This window comes from Lemur catta, chromosome 4 (genome assembly GCF_020740605.2).
Source record: "Lemur catta isolate mLemCat1 chromosome 4, mLemCat1.pri, whole genome shotgun sequence".
NCBI lineage: Eukaryota > Metazoa > Chordata > Mammalia > Primates > Lemuridae > Lemur > Lemur catta.
Genome location: NC_059131.1, coordinates 109,317,023 through 109,337,873, shown reverse-complemented (window position 1 = coordinate 109,337,873; position 20,851 = coordinate 109,317,023). Strand labels below are relative to the sequence as shown.

Genomic DNA, 20,851 nt, shown 5'->3' with positions numbered 1-20,851 from the left:
TATCTGAAGACTCTACAATCAGGTAGGGTTTTGCAGATTTTAAAAAATTGTATGTTAACTAAGGGAATGCAGAGAAAATAACCTAACTTTTCAGTGTTCTATTCTGGGCTGCAGATCACATTATGTGCTTAACATTTCATATCTTCTATAGTCATCACAACTGCTTCTCAAAGAATCCATGCTATTACTTTTTACTGATTAAGTAACTGTGGTTCCAACAAGTTAATTAATTGCTCCATGATCCCATAGTTTGATTATCAGCCTGACTGGCTCCCAAATGTGTTTGCTTGTCCTGTAGCATAGATCAAGAGAAACCTGTGCAGTATTGTATCAAGGTACAGGTACAAATTAGATCAATTTAGAAAGTCAGATTTAGTTATATATTAATTCTCATCAAGAGTTCTTCTTATAAATCTGGTTATTCCAAGAGCATGTCCTGATGTATTTGAGAATGACAGTGGTCCTTCCTTTTAACATGAAAGGTTTTAGGACAGATCTCACTTTGCTGTGGTTGTAGGACCATAGGTTTACATAAGCAAGACCAGGCAAGTCCTAGAGAGGAATTGTTTTACTTTAAGTGAAGGTTATCTACATATAGGCTATGTTATGTTAATTATTTATCAGCTATTTAGAATTTCTTTCTAATTGATTTTTCTACTTAATGACTTACCAGTTTAGTTTTCCCATTAGGCTGCTATCCTTGCCTAATCCCATGAAAGTTTTTTTTTTTTTTTCTAGAATCTTTTTTTTCTCCCATGATTTTCTGTAATTTTGTCTTAATATTTTTTTACTTTCTACTTTGCATTTCTTGGTTTTTTATTGTTTTTTTTCTTCCAGTTAAATAGTCCCTGCTTTTCTAAACAGAGAATGCAAAGCACATAGAAATTCATGATTTTAAGGAATCTTAGGGACTAATAAAAATATCCTCTGGTACTTTAATCTGTGTTTAACATCCTGGTCAAGTAGTTGTTTAGATAGCATACCTGAAACTTTTTACTTTGGTAAATAACAAAGGATTGAAACCCAAGATATTTAAGTGATTTATTTGAATATAGTCAGAGGCAGAAATGAGATTTGAACTCGTGTTTCTTCATTCAAGCCCAGTACTGTTCCTTTTTCATCATCTTTGTAGGTGAGTGTTTTAATAATAGAAATGGAGAGTAGATCTAGGGAACCCAAAGGAAGAGAATAAGAATGAAATTAGCTGCTGAACCCAGTGGCAGTGGATAAGAGTGGAATTAGCATTGGAAGGCCAATTTTGAAGAAGAACAATGCTGGGTTGGAGAGAAATACAGGTTTAAGAAAAGAGATCAGAATATTGGGGCTTCTGACAAGTGTGATAAAGAGAAATCATATGAATGAATCAAAAGGATGTTGGGATTTATCTAGAAAGGCACATTAAAATAGAAGGTTTGAGGGAGTTCTGAACAGGTTGCTGTGTTTTTGTTTGTTTAATTGGAGGAACTGGCAAACTTGAAATTTCTGTCAAAAGATGTTAAAAGAATTTGAGCCACTGGGAAGAGTCTCTGTAGCAGATAGGAATGTGGTATCATCTACTTCCACTCCAACCTACACAGGGGTGGCTTACAGCCCCTTGAGTACTAGGGGGCTAGCGGTTGCTGAATTACATAGGTCTGTGGCCCATGGCACGTGTCCCCTCACCTCTGTCTTCTTTCCCAGTTCACTGATGTCTTTCCCATGTACATGTAGAGTAGAGACGGGGTAAGATTTGCTGGGAAATCAGTCATGGAGCTGGGGTAGCTGGTAATGTGCCTATCCTGGGAGAGGATGACTGAGACTCGTTTAGCCTGCTTATCAGGATGAGGGAAATAGAGGGTTTCTGCTCTTGGTCATTTGAGCCTATTTTTCAGGAACCTGTGCTGTATTAGACTGAAGATTAAAAGTTTGAAGACTGCCATGGAGTCCTCCAGAAGAAGGACCTGGAATCAGGAGCCCATAAGAAGGTACTTATATAGTACTTTGGGAAATAGAAGTATGACTACCAGGATTCTCCTTTTCCAGTAGTCTCTCTCCTTGAGTATCTGAGTGTCTATGAACGTTTTTAAGGGATTGCTAGTTTATATAGACCTGAATAAGGAATGACCTGTATGGGCAAAATAATCGGGTAATATAATTTTTAATTTTGTACTTTTTCTTGGAAGAATATCCCCAATAACAACATATAATTTTTTTTTACTTTTGTACATTTGTCCTTCAAACATTTCAGATGTTTCCTGGAACTCCCTGTATGGTTTTAGAGTAAAGGGGAGATATAGGGCCTTCTTAGGTGCTTTCCTTCCTGAAGAAGCAAGCCTCCCGATTTTCTGAGTTACACAGATTAGTCTTTGAAACAGAGACATGTAATGGAGAAGGGACAGCATATTTTTCTACCTTGTTTTAGGTTATCAGGTTTCTTCCAATTCAGGTAACAAAAGTCATGTCAGTGACTAAGTGAACAGACAATTTGTGAAGACATATTATACTTGGGATTTGCTAATATATTGGCGGTCGATATCTCTTATGAAGCTAAAAGTAAGTCTTCATTGACTACTTCATAGACTGTGAGAGGTGGAGACAGAAGTAAGTAACTAGAATATTTCTTAAAACAGAGACCAAATTTTACTAATAATTATATCAAGAAACATCATTTAATATCTAGATAGCTGACCTTTCATGTTGTTTTATTTTTTCTGAGTGGGTGCACCTAGATAGAACCCTGTAGATGTTTTTATTTTAAGGAGATAACCTCATTTATTTTTGTTGTATATTTTTTCTCTAAAGGATGTCCACCTACCCGACTATTGATGATTTAAGCAGTGTCGATACCAAGGTAAAGTGGTTTCTTGTGAAATTAATTTTACTACTCTGAATCTCCTTTTGTATAGTATTTTCTCTTAAAATTTAGCAGTGGTTTACATATGACTTTATAATAGAAAATTGGTTAGAGAAAACCATTCTACATAAGTTTGATGAAACCTTTGTTGTTACCTCTGACCTGTTATCTTCCTCTTCACCTCTTCCCAATGGAGTGTAGGGAGTTTGTTCCCCCAGCTTAAGCTTCAAGCTTGTGGACTGTACTTGTGGGTACGAATCCACTGCTCCTTACTAGCTTGAGACGGAGGGAACTGTGTTTAGCTATGGGGTTGTTCCTGCTGTCATTGCTTTTAGTTTGTGTGGAGGAGCCAGTTACTGAGGTAATCCTTTGTGCCCATGGTAGGCTCTGGTCCACCAGGTGGGGTATACGAATGCCTTAAGCTTTGGGAGGGCCGTTAGCTTCTATTTGTTGCTTGGACCCTGCTCCCTCCTTTAGTAGGGGGAAGAGCAAGATGGATCACAGCTGGGGTGCAATAGCCTGGTTGTGTGGGCTTCCATGGGGCTCAGAGGTTGCTTATCTGGCCATTAGGGGGAGCCACTGATACAGAGTTGAGAGTGGTCTCTGGAAGATTAGAGGGCTGCTCCTGATGGCAGGTGCCTACTCATGTGATTGCTGAGGCCTCTGGCCAGATTTTCCATTCCTATCCACAAACCTGGTCACTTTCCCCTCTGATTGGTCCACTTTTGTTTCCTCTTCACCCAAGGTGGGCTCTCAAGCTTCCCCACAGTTTGTGTATCTGGCCTGTTGGCATGTGTCTCTGCACGTCACTGGCAGATAGGGGGATCTCCAATTGTACTCGCTTTTCTGCCGCTAGACCCCAACGCAAGGTGGGTGGGCCTCTCTACCCCCCAAAGTCACCACTAAAGTGATGCTCCCACTGGGAGTATAATGGCAGCTAAAGGAAATTTTGGTTCAAGCTTAACTCTCTATTAAAGTGAGTGGGGATAGGGACGGTTGCTCTGATTCAGCCTGTGGCACTAAGGCATTTGGTTTCCATAGGAACCAGTACTTATGCAAATTGAGTCCCAATGGCACAGCCAACTCCAATATGGCACTTCTCAGTGGGGAAGGGGGCATGGGGCTCTCCCATAGAACCCTGCTCTCTTGTGCTCCTCCACACCCTCCCAATGGGGATGGGTTCTCACTTGCCACCTGAACTTAGAACTGGATCTCTCCCCCATGTCCCCTGCCCTTCTGTCTGCACAATTAGCAGCTGAACACACCAAGCACCTGTAGGCAGCAAGATCACAAACTGAGGGCTGTGGGTGGAAAAGTGCCCCTGGCACTGAAGCATGTTACTGAGCACAGAGAACTCCAGGGCTGCTATGGTTTGGGGAAGGGGCTGTGGACTTCCTGCACCACTCTGAAGTTTGGAGTGACACCTGTCTGTCTGCCTCTCCGAGCCCTGGTGGCAGCTCTGCTGACCCAGGCAGGCTCAGCTTGGCATGGGTTCTGGGAGTGCGCTTCCCTGGCCCAAGGCAGGCTCAGCTGGGAGTGTGTTGTTGTGTGGAACCAAGTCACTCAGTACAAGGTGTTTTGGTGGTTACTATGGGGTGGGTGCAGCCACATGGCTAGGAGTTGCTTGAGCCAAAATTACTTCCTGTGATGCCAGGAGGCGGGGAGTGCAGAGGAGATGGCATCTGAATGCAGCGATGCCAACTCCCTTGTCCTTCTGGCCCTCCCCTAATGGATGAGAACCCTGCATCTCATTGCTGCCCTGAGGCCTCTGGGTGGGGGAGGGGAAAACAAAACCCTTACCATTTCCCTGGGCTCCAGGACTCCCTGGAAGTAGTTCATGCCAATAACTCCCTTCTATCTTCCTCTCTCAGTAGCTCAGTTCTTCTTGGTGGTGTTCCTGGACTCCAGTGGTATCTATCCCTGAAGTCTACTTCCAAGCGGTAATCACTCTCTGCTCTCCTCAGTCCAATCCTCAACTGTTCTGCTGGGATGGTCCAGCAAGCTTTTTCTCTAGTCAGCTACTTTGGCTTTCTCCCCAAGGACTCCTATGACTCTTATGTTAGGCCTTTTACAGAATCCCATATTTCTTGTAGGCTTTGCTTGTTCCTCTTGCTTATCTGCTCTATCTCTTGACTGACTTGTTCAATTAACTAGTGTTGTCTTCAAGTACTGAGAATCTTTCCTCTGCCTGATCTAACCTATTCTTAAGGTCTTCCACTGTGTTTTGTAATTCCTTGAATGATTTTTTCATTTCCAGAAATTCTGTTTGATTTTTTTCTTTAATATTTCAGTCTCTTTGGTGTTTTTTTCATTCATTTTTTGCATTGTTTTGGTCCTTTCTTTGTGTTGGGTTTCCTTGTTATCCTGTATTTCATTGAGCTTCCTTTTAATCCATGTTCAAAATTCTTTATGTGTCATTTCAATATTCTGGTTTTGGTTGTTACCCATTGCCAGAGATGTGGTGTCCCCTTTTGGGGGTGTCCTTTTGCTTTGATTCTTCATACTTCTGGAGTTCTGTCTCATATTCCTTCTCATCTGGAGCAGATACTGCTTCTTACTTTTGGATTTTCTTTTGTTTAGAGAATGACATGCCCAGTTTATTCTCTGAACCAGTAGGTGGTGCTTGGAGGTGAGCATCAATTACAGCCCATATGATGAGTCAGTAAATGCAGTAAAAAGATGTACAAATTGACCTCACTGTTAGTAATTGGTGCTTGCCAGAAGGAACAAGCTGCAATGCTTTTTTGGGGGGGTCATGTGCCCAGGTCTAGTCCCTCAAGAAAAGCACTCTCTGGCCCCCAGTGGTTGGATGAACCCTGGGACTTCCAAGTGTGCCCTTACTTTCCACCACAGCAGTTGTGGGTGGGGGACTGAGGCTGGGCATGTTTGGCTTGGGTGGTGAACTTGCCATCAATATGAAAAATGCTATTAACAGGGGTTGAAGATCTGCTCCCTACCTCTGGACAAAGCTGCCAGGGAGGGGCTGAAGTAGCCCCATTCAACCAGAAAGTCTGTGTGAGGAGGCAGTGCTATCTGAGTCCCTCAATCTGGCAGTCTAGAGCATGCCTCACTCCTTTCCACCCTCCTTTATTACATGGTTTCTCCCAGGCCTCTGCCATTAGGCCCTCAAACCAGCCAAGGTCCCCTACAACTGTTGTGCAAGCCAGGATGTTTCCTTCCCAGAATCCTGGCCTCAGCTAGAAGTGCGGTCCTCCCATGTAAGAAGGGTTGCCCTTAGAGCACACTACATCTAGGACCCCCACTGCACTCTCCTCTTTGTCTGTCCCTGCAGGCACCCACATTTCATGACACTTATTCACAAATATTTCTTCTGTGCCTCCAGGCAATACGATTGAGACCTGGGCATACATGATCTGGCGTGTGGGCCCATCCCTGGTATCCAGTTCTTGACCATACCAGGGATATGGATGCTGTTCCCAAGTCATCCATGGGGTACCCAAGCTGATTCTATGTCCCCCCACCTTTGGTAGTTCCATGCTTTACTGGAGTTGCTGGGAAAATATCACCAGGGATGGCTAGCAGACAGGGAGCTCATGGTCTGTGTTACCCCTCTGTCTACTGCAGGACCAATAAGGAAAAGTGTGAACCCTGTTTCCTGTAGAGGCCTCCATGTGGTTGCCCAATTGTTTCTCTTGGCAGCGATGGGTTGGGGAGGGAAAGGAGAGAAGAAGAGTTTGGCTGGAGGAAAATCCACTGTGGTCATCTCCAGCCCTCTCTCCAGGAGGCAGTCTGTCCAGAATGATGGGGTTGCAGATTCATGCAGATCACCTGGGACCCACAGGACCCCTGTGGCTCCTGTAGTCTGGGACAAAGTTGAGCAATGTCTATGTGGGGGTGAGTAATATGGAACCTGAGGGGTTGAAGCCCCCTAGGGAGGACAAAGGTGTCTGATGGTAGAGAAGAAATATGATACCTGCTGTCCAGCTCAGATTTGTGGGGTGTTGTTGGAATACAGAATTAAGAGACATGGAAAGTTGCAGGAGTTTTTCAGGGCTTTGCTTGAAGGAAACTGAGCATATTAGTTCACATTCCAGAAGCTGCTTAGCAACAGGGGAGGCATTCCACTGTCCAGGGATGACTGCAAGGCTATGCCTGTCTCGAGGCCTGCAGGCCAGCACCTGGAGCTTGTGTAAGGCGGAGCTCGGCATAGGGTCACAGGTTAAGGAAGTGATCAAAGGATGCCAGCCCAGCAGGCACCTGTAGCTAAAGCTAATTAGCCTCATGGACAGTTCCTGCTTCGCTCTTGACCACATGTCTCAGTTAATGACAAACTAGATAAAGAAATACATGGTCTCTATATTTCTGTTTTAGCTTTATTGCTAATTGGTAATTTTATCTTTAACTTCTATACACAGGTAGGTCTATTCTTAACTTAGTGCTTAAGAAGTTTATCTGAGAAAAATTTTGTAACCATTTGCTCACGTAGATATAATTAATTAAAGGATCTCTTGAAACCTTTGGGGAGCCTTTAAACCTAAATGAATAATCTGTACACATAAATCTGTAACCGCTAACAGCTAATTGCTGTGCCAATAAATACTGATGCAGGATTTCACTCAGTGACTCTTGGCTCACGGGAATGCTGGAGGACCTCTGCCTCCCCCATCATTTTAAACTACACTTTGTCTCTGTCGCTATTATTTCCAAATGTCTTGCGAGGATCCTGCTTGGAACCTGTATTTCCTGGAGAATAGCTGACTCCCAGCAGGGCGGGAGGTGTCCAGGGAGGCTGGGAGCCTGGTTTCCTGTTTTTAAGAAGCTCCTTTCTCACTGGTGGCAACATTCTCTGGGCTTAGGTGGGCAGAAGGATGCTCCAGCAGCTCTGGAGCCCACCGACAGTCTGAGATGTGAGGGAGGGGGATGTTAACTCCTCCTCCACCTACCCTTCTTGTAGGTTTCCAAGCCTCTCATGGCTTAATCCCCACTGATGCCGTTCTCCTTCCAGTTGTGTTTTGCAGCCTCTTCCTGTGGAGTCTCCTGTAGGTTCAGGAACCCTTCCTTTAGACTGTCACTCAATCTGTGTTCGTTTGTCTGTTTGTTCTTTCTCTTTCATCTAAAGCTCCTCCTTCTTACAGAGATGCTCTGGCTAGTGGTGCCTCTGGTTCACCATCTTGCAGTTATTTATTTTAAACTTCTTGATCTGGGCTCCATTTAACATGACCTTCTTGGGAAGGCTTTCCAGATATTCAAAGGAAATTGAGTGTTGTTAAGTAACTTGTTGGTTACTACAGGTGAATCAGCACAGGGGGAACCCCACGTCCAGTAATGATATGACGATTGCTAGATCCTTGTAGTACTGGCTTGGTGGAGTTGGGAATGATATAGGAGAATTTCCTGGATTACAAGGAAAATTTCTCATTCTCTTTCCTCACTCTGTGTATTGAGTTGGTGGAGTTGGGGGAGGAGCAATGTGGGCACTCCCTCATGGTCACCATAGCTAAGACTTTGCTTAGGTCACACTGGAACCCAGCCAATCTCAACAAAAGCCCTTGGTGACTGTTGCCTGGCTCCCTCTGATGTTTATGCTAGCCCAAGGGCTCTTTAGTCAGCAAGTTGTGAATCCTGCCAGGACTGGGTCTTTCCTTTAATAGCAGAGCGTATCTTTCTGGCTCAAGGTGATTCTAGGAGTGTAATTCATGGACTATGTTCTTAAATCCAGGGCCTTAGGAGTCTGCTATGTACTTTATTTTGCTGTTGGCATACAAGTTGCAAAACAAAGTCTTCTGAATTTTTTCCTTTCCTTTCCTCAAATGGAAGAAGACTCTCCCTGAGCTGCACTGCCGGTGTTTGTGGGAAGGGTGACATAAGCACTGTCTTGGCCACCACCATTAGTGTATCTCTGGGTCATGTGTACCTCAAGCCCACTGGATCGGAGCCAGCACAGGCACAGGAACTACCCAAGGATGGTGTCCTTTGTGAAATCACTGCCTTACGAATGTATTTCAGGCCCCAGGCTGCTTTTTCTCAGCCAGTTGATGGACGTAGTCAGAACTAAGGTTTCAGGACAGAGAATTTCTCTTTGGCTGGGTGGGTCCAAATGCTCCCTCTGTGGGCACTGGCAGTATTCTGACCTGTGCTATGTTCCTCAGAAATTCAATACAAAGTCCCACAATCACTTCATTCTCTCTGACTCAGGGAAATGTATTCTCTTTGCTTGATGTGCTGGTGTGGCACTGCCTGTGGATGGAGGAGGGATAGTGTGCAAGGCTCTTTACTGCCCCAGTCAATGCCTCTTTCATTGATTGAATGTGAAACCTGGTACTGAGATCACTCACGTGATTTTTGGTTTTCCTGAAGGTGCTTCCTTGCGTGTCTAGTTGTTGTATTTGGTGTTCATGTGGAGGGATGATTGTTGCAGGTTTCTGTTTGGTCATCTTGCTCTTCTCAGATCTCCTACAGGTGTCCTTTTTATAATATGACTTCTTTTCCTTTGGGTAGATCACCAGTTGTGATATTGATGAATCCAATGGTATGTCTACTTTTAGTTCTTTGAGAAATCTCCATATAGTTTCCATAGAGATTGTTGTAATTTATTCTCCTACCAAAAGTGTATAAGCCTCTTCTTTTCACCACATCCCCACTAGCATCTATTGGTTTTGACTTTTTAATAACAACTATTCTGACAGGGGTAAGGTGGTATCGCATTGTGGTTTCGATTTGCATTTCTCTCATGAATAGTGATGTACAATGAATAGTGATATGTTTTCATATGTTTATTAGTCATTTGTTTCTTTTCTTTGGAAAAATGTTCATTTATTTTGCCTACTTTTGATGGTTTTGTTTCTTTTTTCGTGTTGATTTGAGTTATTTATAGATTCTGGGTATTAGGCCTTTTTCAGATACGGAGCTTGTGCATACTTTCTGTAGGTTTTTTACCCTGTTGATTACATCTTTTGCTATGTAAAAGCATTTTAGTTAACTTAATTTCAATTTATTTATTTTTGATTGTATTGTATTTGCTTTTTGGGTCATAGACATGAATTCTTTACCTAGCCCTATGTTGAGGATAGTTTTTTCTAGTATTTTTTTTCTAAATTTTTTTTTATGGTTTCAGGTCTTACATTTAAGTCTTAAATCCATCTTGATTTAATTTTTGTATATGGTGAGAGATTGAAATCAAGTTTTTTTCTTCTGTATATGAATATCCAATTTTCCTAGCACTATTTATTGAATAGGGTTTCCTTTCCCTAATCTATGGTTTTGTCTCCTTGGTGAATGATCAGTTGGTTGTAGGTATTTGGCTTTATTCCTGGGTTCTCTATTTTGTTCTATTGGTGTATGTATCTACTTTTATTTTAGTAGTGTGATTTATTGGTTAATATTGCCTTATAGTGTAAATTAACATCATGTAATGCGATGCCACCTGATTTCTTTTTTCCTTAACATTGCTTTGGCTGTTCGTACTCTTTTCTGGTATCATATGATTTTTTTGGTTTGTTTTTTATAATTCTGTGAAAAAAGTGACATGGGTGTTTTGGTATAAATTGCATTGCATCCGTAGATTACTTTGCCAATGTGGCCATTTTCACAACATTTATTCTTCTAATCCATAATCCTGAGATACTTTCCCAATTTTTTGTATCATCTAGGACATTTTTAAAGTAGTATTTTGTAGTTCTTCTTGTGGAGATGATTCACAATCTTGGTTAAGTATATTCCCAGATAATTTATTTATTTATTTGTTTATTTGGAAGCTGTTATAAATGAGATTGTGTTGCTGATATTATTCTTACCTTGTTTGTTGTTAATGCATAGAAATGCTAGTGATGTGTATACATGGAATTTGTAACCTGAGACTTTACTGAATTTATTTATCTATTTCAGGAATGTCTTGGAGGTGTCTTTATGTTTTTCTTTGTATAAGATCATATCCTGAACCAACAAGGATAGTTCGACTTCAATTTTTTCTAATTTGTATGCGCTTTATCTCTCTTTTTCCTCATTGTTCTGGCTAGGACTTCCAGTGGTGTCTTAAATTGAAGTGGTGAAAGTGGGCATCCTTGTCCGTTCCAATTCTTCAAGGGAATGCTTTCAGATGTCCCCCATTCAGTATGATGTTGGCAGTGAGTTTTTTATATATGGTTTTCACTATTTTGAGGCATGTTCTTCCTATGCCTAGTGTCTTGGGGGTTTTTGTCATGAAAGGGGTATTGGATTTTGTTGGATGTTTTTTCTGCATGTATTGAGATTAGGCTTTGGTTTTGTTTTTAATTCTTTTCATGTGGTGAATTACAGTTATGGACTTTTGTATGTTGAACCACATTTGCCTCTCTCAGGTGAAACCCACTTGATCATGGTGAATTATATTGTTGAAGTGTTTTTTGCTAGGTTTTGCTTGTTTGTTTGTTTGTTTTTGAGGAATTTTTAAATCTATTTTCATCAAGGACATTGGCCTATAGTTTTCTTTTTTTGTTGTTGTGTCCTTACCTGGCTCTGTTATCAGGATGATATTGGTTTTGACAGGTGAGTAAGGGAAGATTCCCTCCTTGTTGTAGCACAATTTCTGTAGAATAGTACAAGTTCTTTTCTGTAGCTCTTGTAAAATATACCTGTGAATCCATCTCAGCCTAGGCTTTTTTTTTTTTTTTCCATGGGAGTTTTCTTGTTAATGACTCAATGTTATTACTCATTATTGGTCCATCCAGGATTTCTATTTTATCCTGATTCAAGCAGGGGACTTTGCATTTTTCCAAAAAATGTGTCCACTTCCTCTAGATGTTCTAGTTGGTGTGCATAGAGGTGTTTGTAGTAATCTCAGATTTTGTTTTAAAATACGTCTCATTTTCCATTTTGGATTGAGTTTATTTGAATCATCTCTTTTCTTGACTAATCTGGCTCATGGTCTGTCAATGGTTATATCTTTTCAAAGAACGAATTTTGCATTTCATTGACATTTTGTATTTTCTTTTTGGTTTTACTTTTGTTTAGTTTTGCTTGGCTATTTGTTATTTCTTGTCTCCTGCTAGATTTGGCATTGGTTTGTTTTCATTTTTTCTAGTTTCCTGCGGTGTGATATTGGGTTATTAATTTGTTGTCTTCCTCATGTAGATATTTTGTGCTCTTATAAACTTCCCTCTTGTTACTACTTTTTCTGCATTTTAGAAAATTTTATAGCTTTTGTTGCCATTGTCATTCAATCGAAAAATATTTTTTCATTTCTGTCGTGTTTTCATCTTTGTCCCAAAGATCATTTCACAGGAAGTGGTTTAATTTCTATATATTTGCACAATTTTGAGAGTTCCTCTTGGAATTGTTTCTCATTTTATTCCACTGTAGTATGAGACAATAAATACATGATATGATCTTGATTTTTTAAAACTTTTCTGAGATGTGTTTTGTGGTTTAGAATAAGTTCTGTCTTGGAGAATGTTCCATGTGCTGATGAGAAGAATGTGCATTCTGCAGTTTTTTTGGCAGTATATTCTGCAAATGTCTCTTAGGTGCATGTGTTCTACCATCTTAAATCCATTGTTTCCTTGTTGATTTTCTGCCTCAGTGATTTATCTAGTTCTGTCAGTAGAGTGTTAGGGTCCCCCAGTATAATTATGCCCCTATTGATTTCTTTTCCTGGCTGTAGTAGCATTTGTTTTATGAATTGGGGAGCTCTGGTGTTAAGTACATATATATTTAGATTAGTTAAATCTTCTTATTGAATTGATCTCTTAATCATTATATAATAGCCATCTTGGTATTGTCATTATTGTTGCTTTAGAGTCTATTTTACCTGGTATAAGATTAACTACTCTTGCTTGCTTTTTATATCCATTTGCATCGAATATTTTTTCCAGACCTTCACGTTGATTCTGTGAGAATCTTTATGAATTAAATGTATTTTTTTGAGACATGATATTTTTGGGTTTTGTTTTTTTTATCCATGCCATGAATTGATACATTGCAGTGGGATATTTAGAAGGTTTACATTGAATGTTAATATTGATTAGTGAAATACTGTTTCAGTCTTGTTGATTTTTACCGGTAGCTTTGTATTCTCACTTAATTTACTATTTTGTAAGAATTGTGAGTTTTAACTTCTACTTATTTTTACACTGTAGAGTTTGACTGTACTCTGATTTTTAGAGCACTTTTGGGCATTTTCTGTAGAGCAGGTCCAGTGCTGTGAGTCAGGGGAGAAGAGTCTGAATGGAGGAGAGCTGGCACTCTGGTCTTCTTTTTCCCAAGGTGTACCCTGCAGGGGATGCACTCTCTTCTTACTTGAAGGGAGCCCACCGTGTATGTCCAAGCTCTGGGATCACACAGTTCCCCTAAGACCTACCAGTGCCCTGTGGCTACTGCAATCTGACTGAGCATTAGAGAATATTTGTGTGGGTTCCAGGGTCAAGAAATGTAAAATGCTGAATTCCCCTGGGCAGGGCAAAGGCACACAATAGCTGGAAAAGCAGTATGACAACTGCTGCCTCAACTTGGGTCTGTGGTAAGCGTGAGTGATAACCAGTGGGCTAGAAGCCTGTTGCTGTATTGTCAAGAAGCTCTCAGTTCACTGAGGGCAGCAGTGCTGGGCCTATGAGGCTACAGTGTCTACTCAATAGTTTGGAGCCTTAGGACTGCCAGAGGTGTGAAAGGAGGAAAATCAAACACACCCACCTACCTTTTCCATGGGGCCACTAATTCCCTGGGGGTTCATTTCTTCTAAAATCTTGTTCCTTCTTGTTATTTCCTGTGACTTCTTTCCTTGGTGTCTCTGGCAGATTCTGGCACTCTTTCTTCAGAATTACACCTGGGCTAGGATTTCATCTGAAACTTTCTCTTCTTTCTGAGATGATCTGGCTTCTGATGTCTCTACTCAGCCATCTAAGCTATATCCACTCCATGTTTTTCCTAGTTATTTAAATAATAATTTTATGACTCCTGTATTACTATGAGTTACTACAGGTTAGGAAACATATTTGTGTGTGTGTTAGAGTACGGAGAATGTAATCTGGCATGTATAAAGCATTTTAATATATTTCAATGGGAATAAATGAATAGATAAATGAATTTTAGTGGAAAGAAATGTTAGAATATTAAGGTTATAATGAAATGTTAAAAGTAACAATATCCATAATATAATTAATAATTAAATCTATTGAATTTTTAAAATATAATTTAAATTTATGTTCCCCTTTAGTAATTAGAATGTATAACTTCAGGAGAGTTATTATGAGAAAATATTTCATAAAAATGAACAAATTAGCAACATATCATAAGTAGGAAAGAGAATTATGGTATCTTTTCTAGTATCATCCAACTAGAAGTTTAGATTAGGATTTCAGATTAAAATTTCTTAAGTGTTCCTTATCTTCAACCGAAGTTCTATTAAAAAATGTCTTTTTAAGCAATACATGAATCTTTATAATTCTAATTACCAATTTTTTCTCCAAGTACAAAAGAGATGGAATATTTCTTTTTCTGATTTTTTTATCTCTGTAGCAATAGTGTCACAGCTTCCACATAGTGGAAGATGATTATGTTTCAATAATTTATTGTTTTATGGTAATTAAATTAAATTCTTTCCTATAGAAGAATATAGGAAAGTAAATTGTAGAGTAAATATTAATCAATTATCAGTTTTATCATGGATATACTGTAAACTAAAGTCTCTGTTTTATTCTCATATTTCTCCATGTACCTTATCATACAGAATATTTTTCCTTTTCTTCCATGGTTTAATCACATATTAGGTGGAGTGGTCATGTCTCTTTTTGTTTGTTTGTTTCATCCTCCTCTTCCACCTTGCAAAAATGCTTTTCCCCAATCTAAATATTTCCTTGCAGAATGCATTTCCTCAGTGTGTACTCTGTCAGTGCCTCTTTGTCTTCACTGTCATCGTATTTAGTGAAAGCTTTCTACTGAGTAGCTCTTTGTGGCTTTCATTCTTCAATGATTGCCCCACAAGGTTTATTATTGTTTTCTGTCTTTCTTGGGAGAACCTGAATCTATACAATAATTTATCTTTAGAATTTTGACAAACATAATAGAAGTGATTGATAATATTTGCAAAGCCAACCCATTAAAATAAGTTATTACTAAAACCTAAACTCTCCCATTTTCCCTGGCAAGAGATAGTTAATCCAAATGTAAATCATGCAAACACATTTCACAATGTAACACAAAATTGATTAATTTAAGTATCTTAATGATAGTTACTTTAATAATCCTGTAAGCTGACTAGGTCCATTTTTGTCTCAGGCTATTTTGGCTAAGAATATAATCTAATGGATATTATAGCATTTGCAGAATAATCGATTATGGGCAAAGGGAGTAACATTCTTAGGACATCTGTACCATCTCTCATAATCTTCACCCTATGAGAAGATGTAAATTAGTAAATGACAGAATTGAGGTTGAATCTACTCCAAAACCTCTTTTCTTTGCATTAGATCATATGGTAATGGTGAATATTATAATTATTTTACCACTTTGATACTTGTTATCCTTAAAGCTATTGTTTTTTGTTCTAGGATGTTTCTGAACCAAACTTAACCAACTTAACTACTGCTTCTCAGCAATCCAGGAAAAATTGTAAGCTTTTTAAAGATTGCCTATTTTTGTGTTATCCACTGATTCTTCATTACAAATATCTTTATATATTATTTACTTTCTTTTTACTGTAGTAGAAGCAAAATATGCTACTGTGAGAACAGGTAAGGGAAACGTGTTTGAGGACAAGATTTCTGATCATCCAAAGGAAGATGTGTTTGAATGCTTTCCCACAACATCAGGCAAAGTCCAGGGCTTTTTAAATCCTTCCTTTCCACCACCTGAGCCTCAGCGGAAACCTTCCTCCGGGTCATTGGAAAACTGTGGTCTTACAAAGGTAAGTTATTATTTGAAAAATTTTTCTCCCCCATATATTTATGTACCCCCATCCTCATAATGCTGACAAAAATACTGTAAAGAAATGGACCTCCTCAAGGCCATAATAGAAAACAAATGTAATAACAAAAGGAAGGATGGACAGGATTGAGATTTGTAAAAGTTGAGGGGAGTAAACAATTCTTAGGTTAGAAATTGTAGAAGGAAAGAATTAGAAAGCAACCCATCATGTAGTCATACCTCCATGACTACATGATGAGTGCCAGGTGCACTGTCTGGAGAATGAGAACGGACGCGCTTGGGACTCTGACTCGGGGGGATGGGTGGGACATGGAAAATGTATATAACCTAAACTTATGTACCCCCATGATGAGCTGAAATAAAAAAAATATATATATATAAAAAAAAAAAAAAAAGAAAGCAACCCAAAAGAGCAGCTCAGAAATGTGGAAATGAAGAGGGGGATGATGGGGAAGAATTCATGGAAGAAGGGCAAGATAAATACAAAGTTTGATTAAGAGAGTCAAGATCACACAAATTATTATGAAAAGATAACAGAAATAGTGGAGATAAATGAGAGTGGGAACTCTGTATTGTAAGGTATGTTAGAAATTGTTTTCATGCAAATCAAGAAAAGACAGGCAATGAAAAAGAGGCTGATATTCTTTTAAAAACTTATAGATTGCTTTAATGAAAAACAAACCGAAAAGTTAAGGGTGGCTATAATTAATATATTGTACATTTAAAACTAGCTATAAGAGAATAATTCAAATGATTCTGCCATAAAGAACAGATACTATTTAACATGATGCATATCTCAAGTACACTGATAAGATTCTAGAAATGTATCAAAATTTATGTCCCTTCAAAATTTGTACATCTATTATGCTCAAATAAAAACTATGTAAAAAGGAAAAAAATGAATCCTCATTTTTAAAAAATTATTAAGGTAATACATTTAATCTAGTAAATTATTAAAGTAATATATTTAATCGAGTAAAACCTATGTTCCTGGATAATGCCAAGTGAAATATATTTCAGGCCATATCTGATATTATGAATTATTAATTTTTGACTCTTTCATTTCTTCTTTAAGGTTTATAACTTATCTTTTGCTTATCCATAACTTAATTAAATAATTTGTATTACTGTTTGGTATAATGTTGACAATCATTTTAGATCTGTTTGAAAATAGAGAAAGGAATAAACATTTTATTTGATCTTTTTTAAAATTTCAGGTTATATAAGGGAGGTTCTTAATCAGTATTCATTAAATAAGAATATAAATTTTGAGCTGCAACCCTCTTGAAGAAATAAATGCTACAATTGTTTACTTCTGGACATGTTATTTATCTTGTGCCAATAATTTCTACATATAACAGACACACATATGTATACATCACATGAATGCAATCATAATTGATTATTGTTCCCTAGAATAAACTACTTATTGTCATAGCATTATAAAGAAGGGGTGACTGTCAACAGAGTATACACATTCATCTCTGGAAGATGGTTGTTTACTTTTAAAAAATATTTCTAGCATTGGGAACATTTTATATTATTCTCAGGAAGATTTATTAAGTTTAGTATTCATAGTTGTTATATCTTGCACATAAATTTTTTTATCTGCAAAACTCAGAAATCCTGTAGACTTGATTTTGTAGTCCTCTCTCCACTCCTTATGTGAATATTGGGGCCTGTTTGACAATTGTAGATGTATTTAAAGATTCTTAAATCTTCAATTCGGGTAATCATAGCTTTATGTTCTTTATAGTAGATGCTCTCTCCAATTTTTACCTACCGTCCTATATGATGGAAATAGGAAATTAGAGCTATGAGTATGTTGCTTACATGGGAGTAAGAAAACAAGGTGAAATTTAATGGAGGGCTTTATGTTTCTTTCTTACATGATCATAGTACTTAGAAATGCATCATAATTCTGCATCACATAAGCATTTCTCTTCTACAGTTTAAAATTTTAAGATTAATTTTATTTTTTGTAGTGTCATTCCTTTTTTTATTTTAATTTTTTTAATTCAGGATATTTTGGGGGTGCAAACATTTTGGTTACATGAAATATTGTTTGCCTCACCCTAGCTAGGGCTATAAGAGTGTCCTTCCCACATACAGTGTTCCCCATTTCCATTAACTGTGGGTTTACTCCCCTCAGTCCTCCACCCCCCAACTTGACCAGCACCCAGTGAGTATTACTACCCTATGAGCACCTTAGTGTTTATCAGTTAGTACCAATTTGATAGTGAGTATATGTGGTGCATGTTTTTTCATCCTTCTGATACCTTACTTAAAAGGATGGTCTCAATCTCTATCTAGGATCACATAAGAAGTACTAGATCACTGTTCTTTTTTGTAGTTGAGTATTATTCCACGGTATACATATATCATTTTATTAATCCACTCATGTATTGATGGGCACTTGGGTTGTTTCCATAGCTTTGGAAAAGTGAATTGTGCTGCTATAAACATTTGATTGCAAATGTCTTTATTCTCTTCCTTTGGATAGATGCCTAGTAGTGGGATTGCGGGATCAAATGATATCTCTATTTTTAGCTCTTTGAGGTATCTCCAAATTACTTTCCACATGGGTTGTACTAATTTGTAGTCCCACCAGCAGTATAAGAGTGTCGCAATCTCTCGTATCCATGCCAGCATTTGTTATTTTGGGCCTTTTTAATAGAGGCCATTCTCACTGGAGTTAGGTGATGTCACATTGTAGTTTTGATTTGCATTTCCCTAATGATTAGAGATGTTGAGCACTTTTTTATATGTTTGGTGGCCATTAATCTGTCTTCTTTTGAAAAGTTGCTGTTCATGTCCTTTGTACATTTATTGATGGGGCTATTTGACTTTTTCTTGTTGATTTTCTTAAGTTCTATATAGATTCTTGTTATCAGCCCTTTATCAGATGTGTAGAAAGCAAATATTTTCTCCCATTTTGCAGTTTGTCTGTTTGCTGTAATGATAGTTTCCTTGGCTGTGCAGAAGCTTTGTAATTTGATCAGGTCCCATTTGTTTATTTTTGTTGCTGCTCTGATTGCTTTGGGGGTCTTCTTCATAAATTCTTTGCCTAGGTGGATGTCTAAAAGACTCTTCCCAACATTTTCTTCCAGAATTCTTAAGGTTTCGTGCCTCAGGTTTGAGTCCGTTATCCATCGTATGTTGATTTTTGTGAGAGGTGAGAGGTGGGGATGCAGTTTAAATCTTCTGCACATGGACATCCAGTTTTCCCAGCACAACTTGTTGAATAGAGATTCTTTTCCCATATGTATGCTTTTGTCTGCTTTGTTGAAGATTTGATGACAATATGAGGATGGTTTTATGTCTGGGATCTCTGTCCTACTCCAAAATTCTATATCTGTATTCTTGTGCCTATACCATGGTGTTTTGGTTACTATAGCTTGTAGTAAAGTTTGAAGATACTTTCAGACCCAAAGTCAAGGGCTGGAAAACAAACTTCCAAGCAAATGGAAACCCAAAGAGAGAGGCCATGGTGATTCTGATTTCAGACAGCATAAATTTTAAAATAGCAAGACTAAAGAAAGACAAAGATGGTCACAAAATCATGGTGAAAGGAAAAATCCAACAAGAAGGCTTAACAATTCTTAATATTTATGCACCAAACACAGGAGCACCCAGATACATAAAGCAAACCCTGTTTGATCTAAATAGCATGATAAACAGTAATTCCATATTAGGAGGAGATTTCAGTACCCCACTGACTGAATTGGACAGATTCCCAAACAAAAAGTAAGCAAAGAAATCATGGACTTAAACAAAGCTCTAGAACGAATGGGTCTAACACACATCTACAGAATATTCCACCCAAATAAAGCTGAATATACATTCTTCTCATCATCTCATGGAACTTTCTCCAAAATTGATCAAATCCTAGGCCACAAATCAGACCTCAACAAATTTAAAAACATAGAAATTGTACCATGTATCTTGTCAGATCATAGTGGTATAAAACTAGAGATCAATTCCAACAGAAACACTGCTTCACAAGGTCATGGAAATTAAACAATCTCTTGCTGAATGATTACTGGGTCAAGGGAGAGATCCAGATGGAACTTAAGATTAATTTTAAAAATAGTCTTCTTGCAGCATCTTGAATTGGTACTTTAGAATTAAATCTTTTTATTCAATTTAAAAGTGTATGTTATGATAATATTCCAGAAATAAATATTTTGATATATTAGTACTATTATATCTCACATTCTTCAAATTTTTAAAAGTATAGTTGAAAAAATTGAACTGTATTTTTCCTCCTCTTATTCTCATTTTCAAAATTTCTGAGTTCTGTATAGAATTTCATTATTTAATTCTACCATTTTCATATACTTTACAAATACTCATCCTTTTTCTCACATTGCCCTGTCTTGAAATGCTTCACACCCATTCTCAGCACTTTTTCTATCTTTCACAATGTGGCCATATATCTTTGCAGTATTTCCTGATCTTCCCAGGGAGAACTCACTGCTCTCTCCTTTGTGCCCTTACTGTCCTTTATTCACTTTAATTGTAGAATCAGTGAATTATTCTTTTCCATCTCTCTTTCATACATCTCAAACTCCTCTTGAATCTAGGGCAAAATCCACTGTTTTTTTATATTATCAGCTTCTGCCAGAATAGTGCCTGTGATTTGATAGACAGAGTAACGTTCATTGTCTTATAGACTAATTGAGTGAGTGAGTGAGGGAATAAATGCAATGTTTTCTGAAGTTGGGATTTTTTTTTTTTTTTTAAATAGGAAGGAGCAACAAAGCCAGCATCTGGACAAAAGGAAAATGGTATTGGTATTATTGAACATGCTCCGCGAGAGCAAAAAGTAATGTCAATTTTATTTATGTGCACAAAAATAACAGAAGTGGTAAGTTAGTGAATATCTATGATACTCTTTAATCCTTAAATGCCATCACACACACAAAAAAAACATTTAAAGTATGCAGACCCAAATATATTATCCATTTCTTTTAAATATATTTCTTTTGCTGTCTTTCAGGATACTGTCTACTTTTTTCTTCCTAAAACTGGTTCAACCTTGAAATTATTTTTGCTATTAGTTTTATTTTATTGAGATAAAAATGAATGGTGATAGACTTGTATATGTATTTAAAATGTATGATAAAAATGTTCTCATGAGTGTATCTGTGAATACCATTT

General features: G+C 38.0%; 1 protein-coding gene across 1 annotated transcript; it reads left to right on the top strand.

Moving 5' to 3' along the window:
• Positions 1-20,622, top strand: LOC123637398 (ankyrin repeat domain-containing protein 26-like). The gene is made up of 6 exons (XM_045550586.1): positions 1-22; positions 1,872-1,964; positions 2,782-2,830; positions 15,313-15,373; positions 15,466-15,668; positions 20,439-20,622. The coding sequence occupies exons 2-6, from the start codon at positions 1,918-1,920 to the stop codon at positions 20,565-20,567; spliced, it is 489 nt and encodes a 162-aa protein (XP_045406542.1). The 5' UTR covers positions 1-22; positions 1,872-1,917; the 3' UTR covers positions 20,568-20,622.
• Positions 20,623-20,851: the final 229 nt, after the last annotated feature.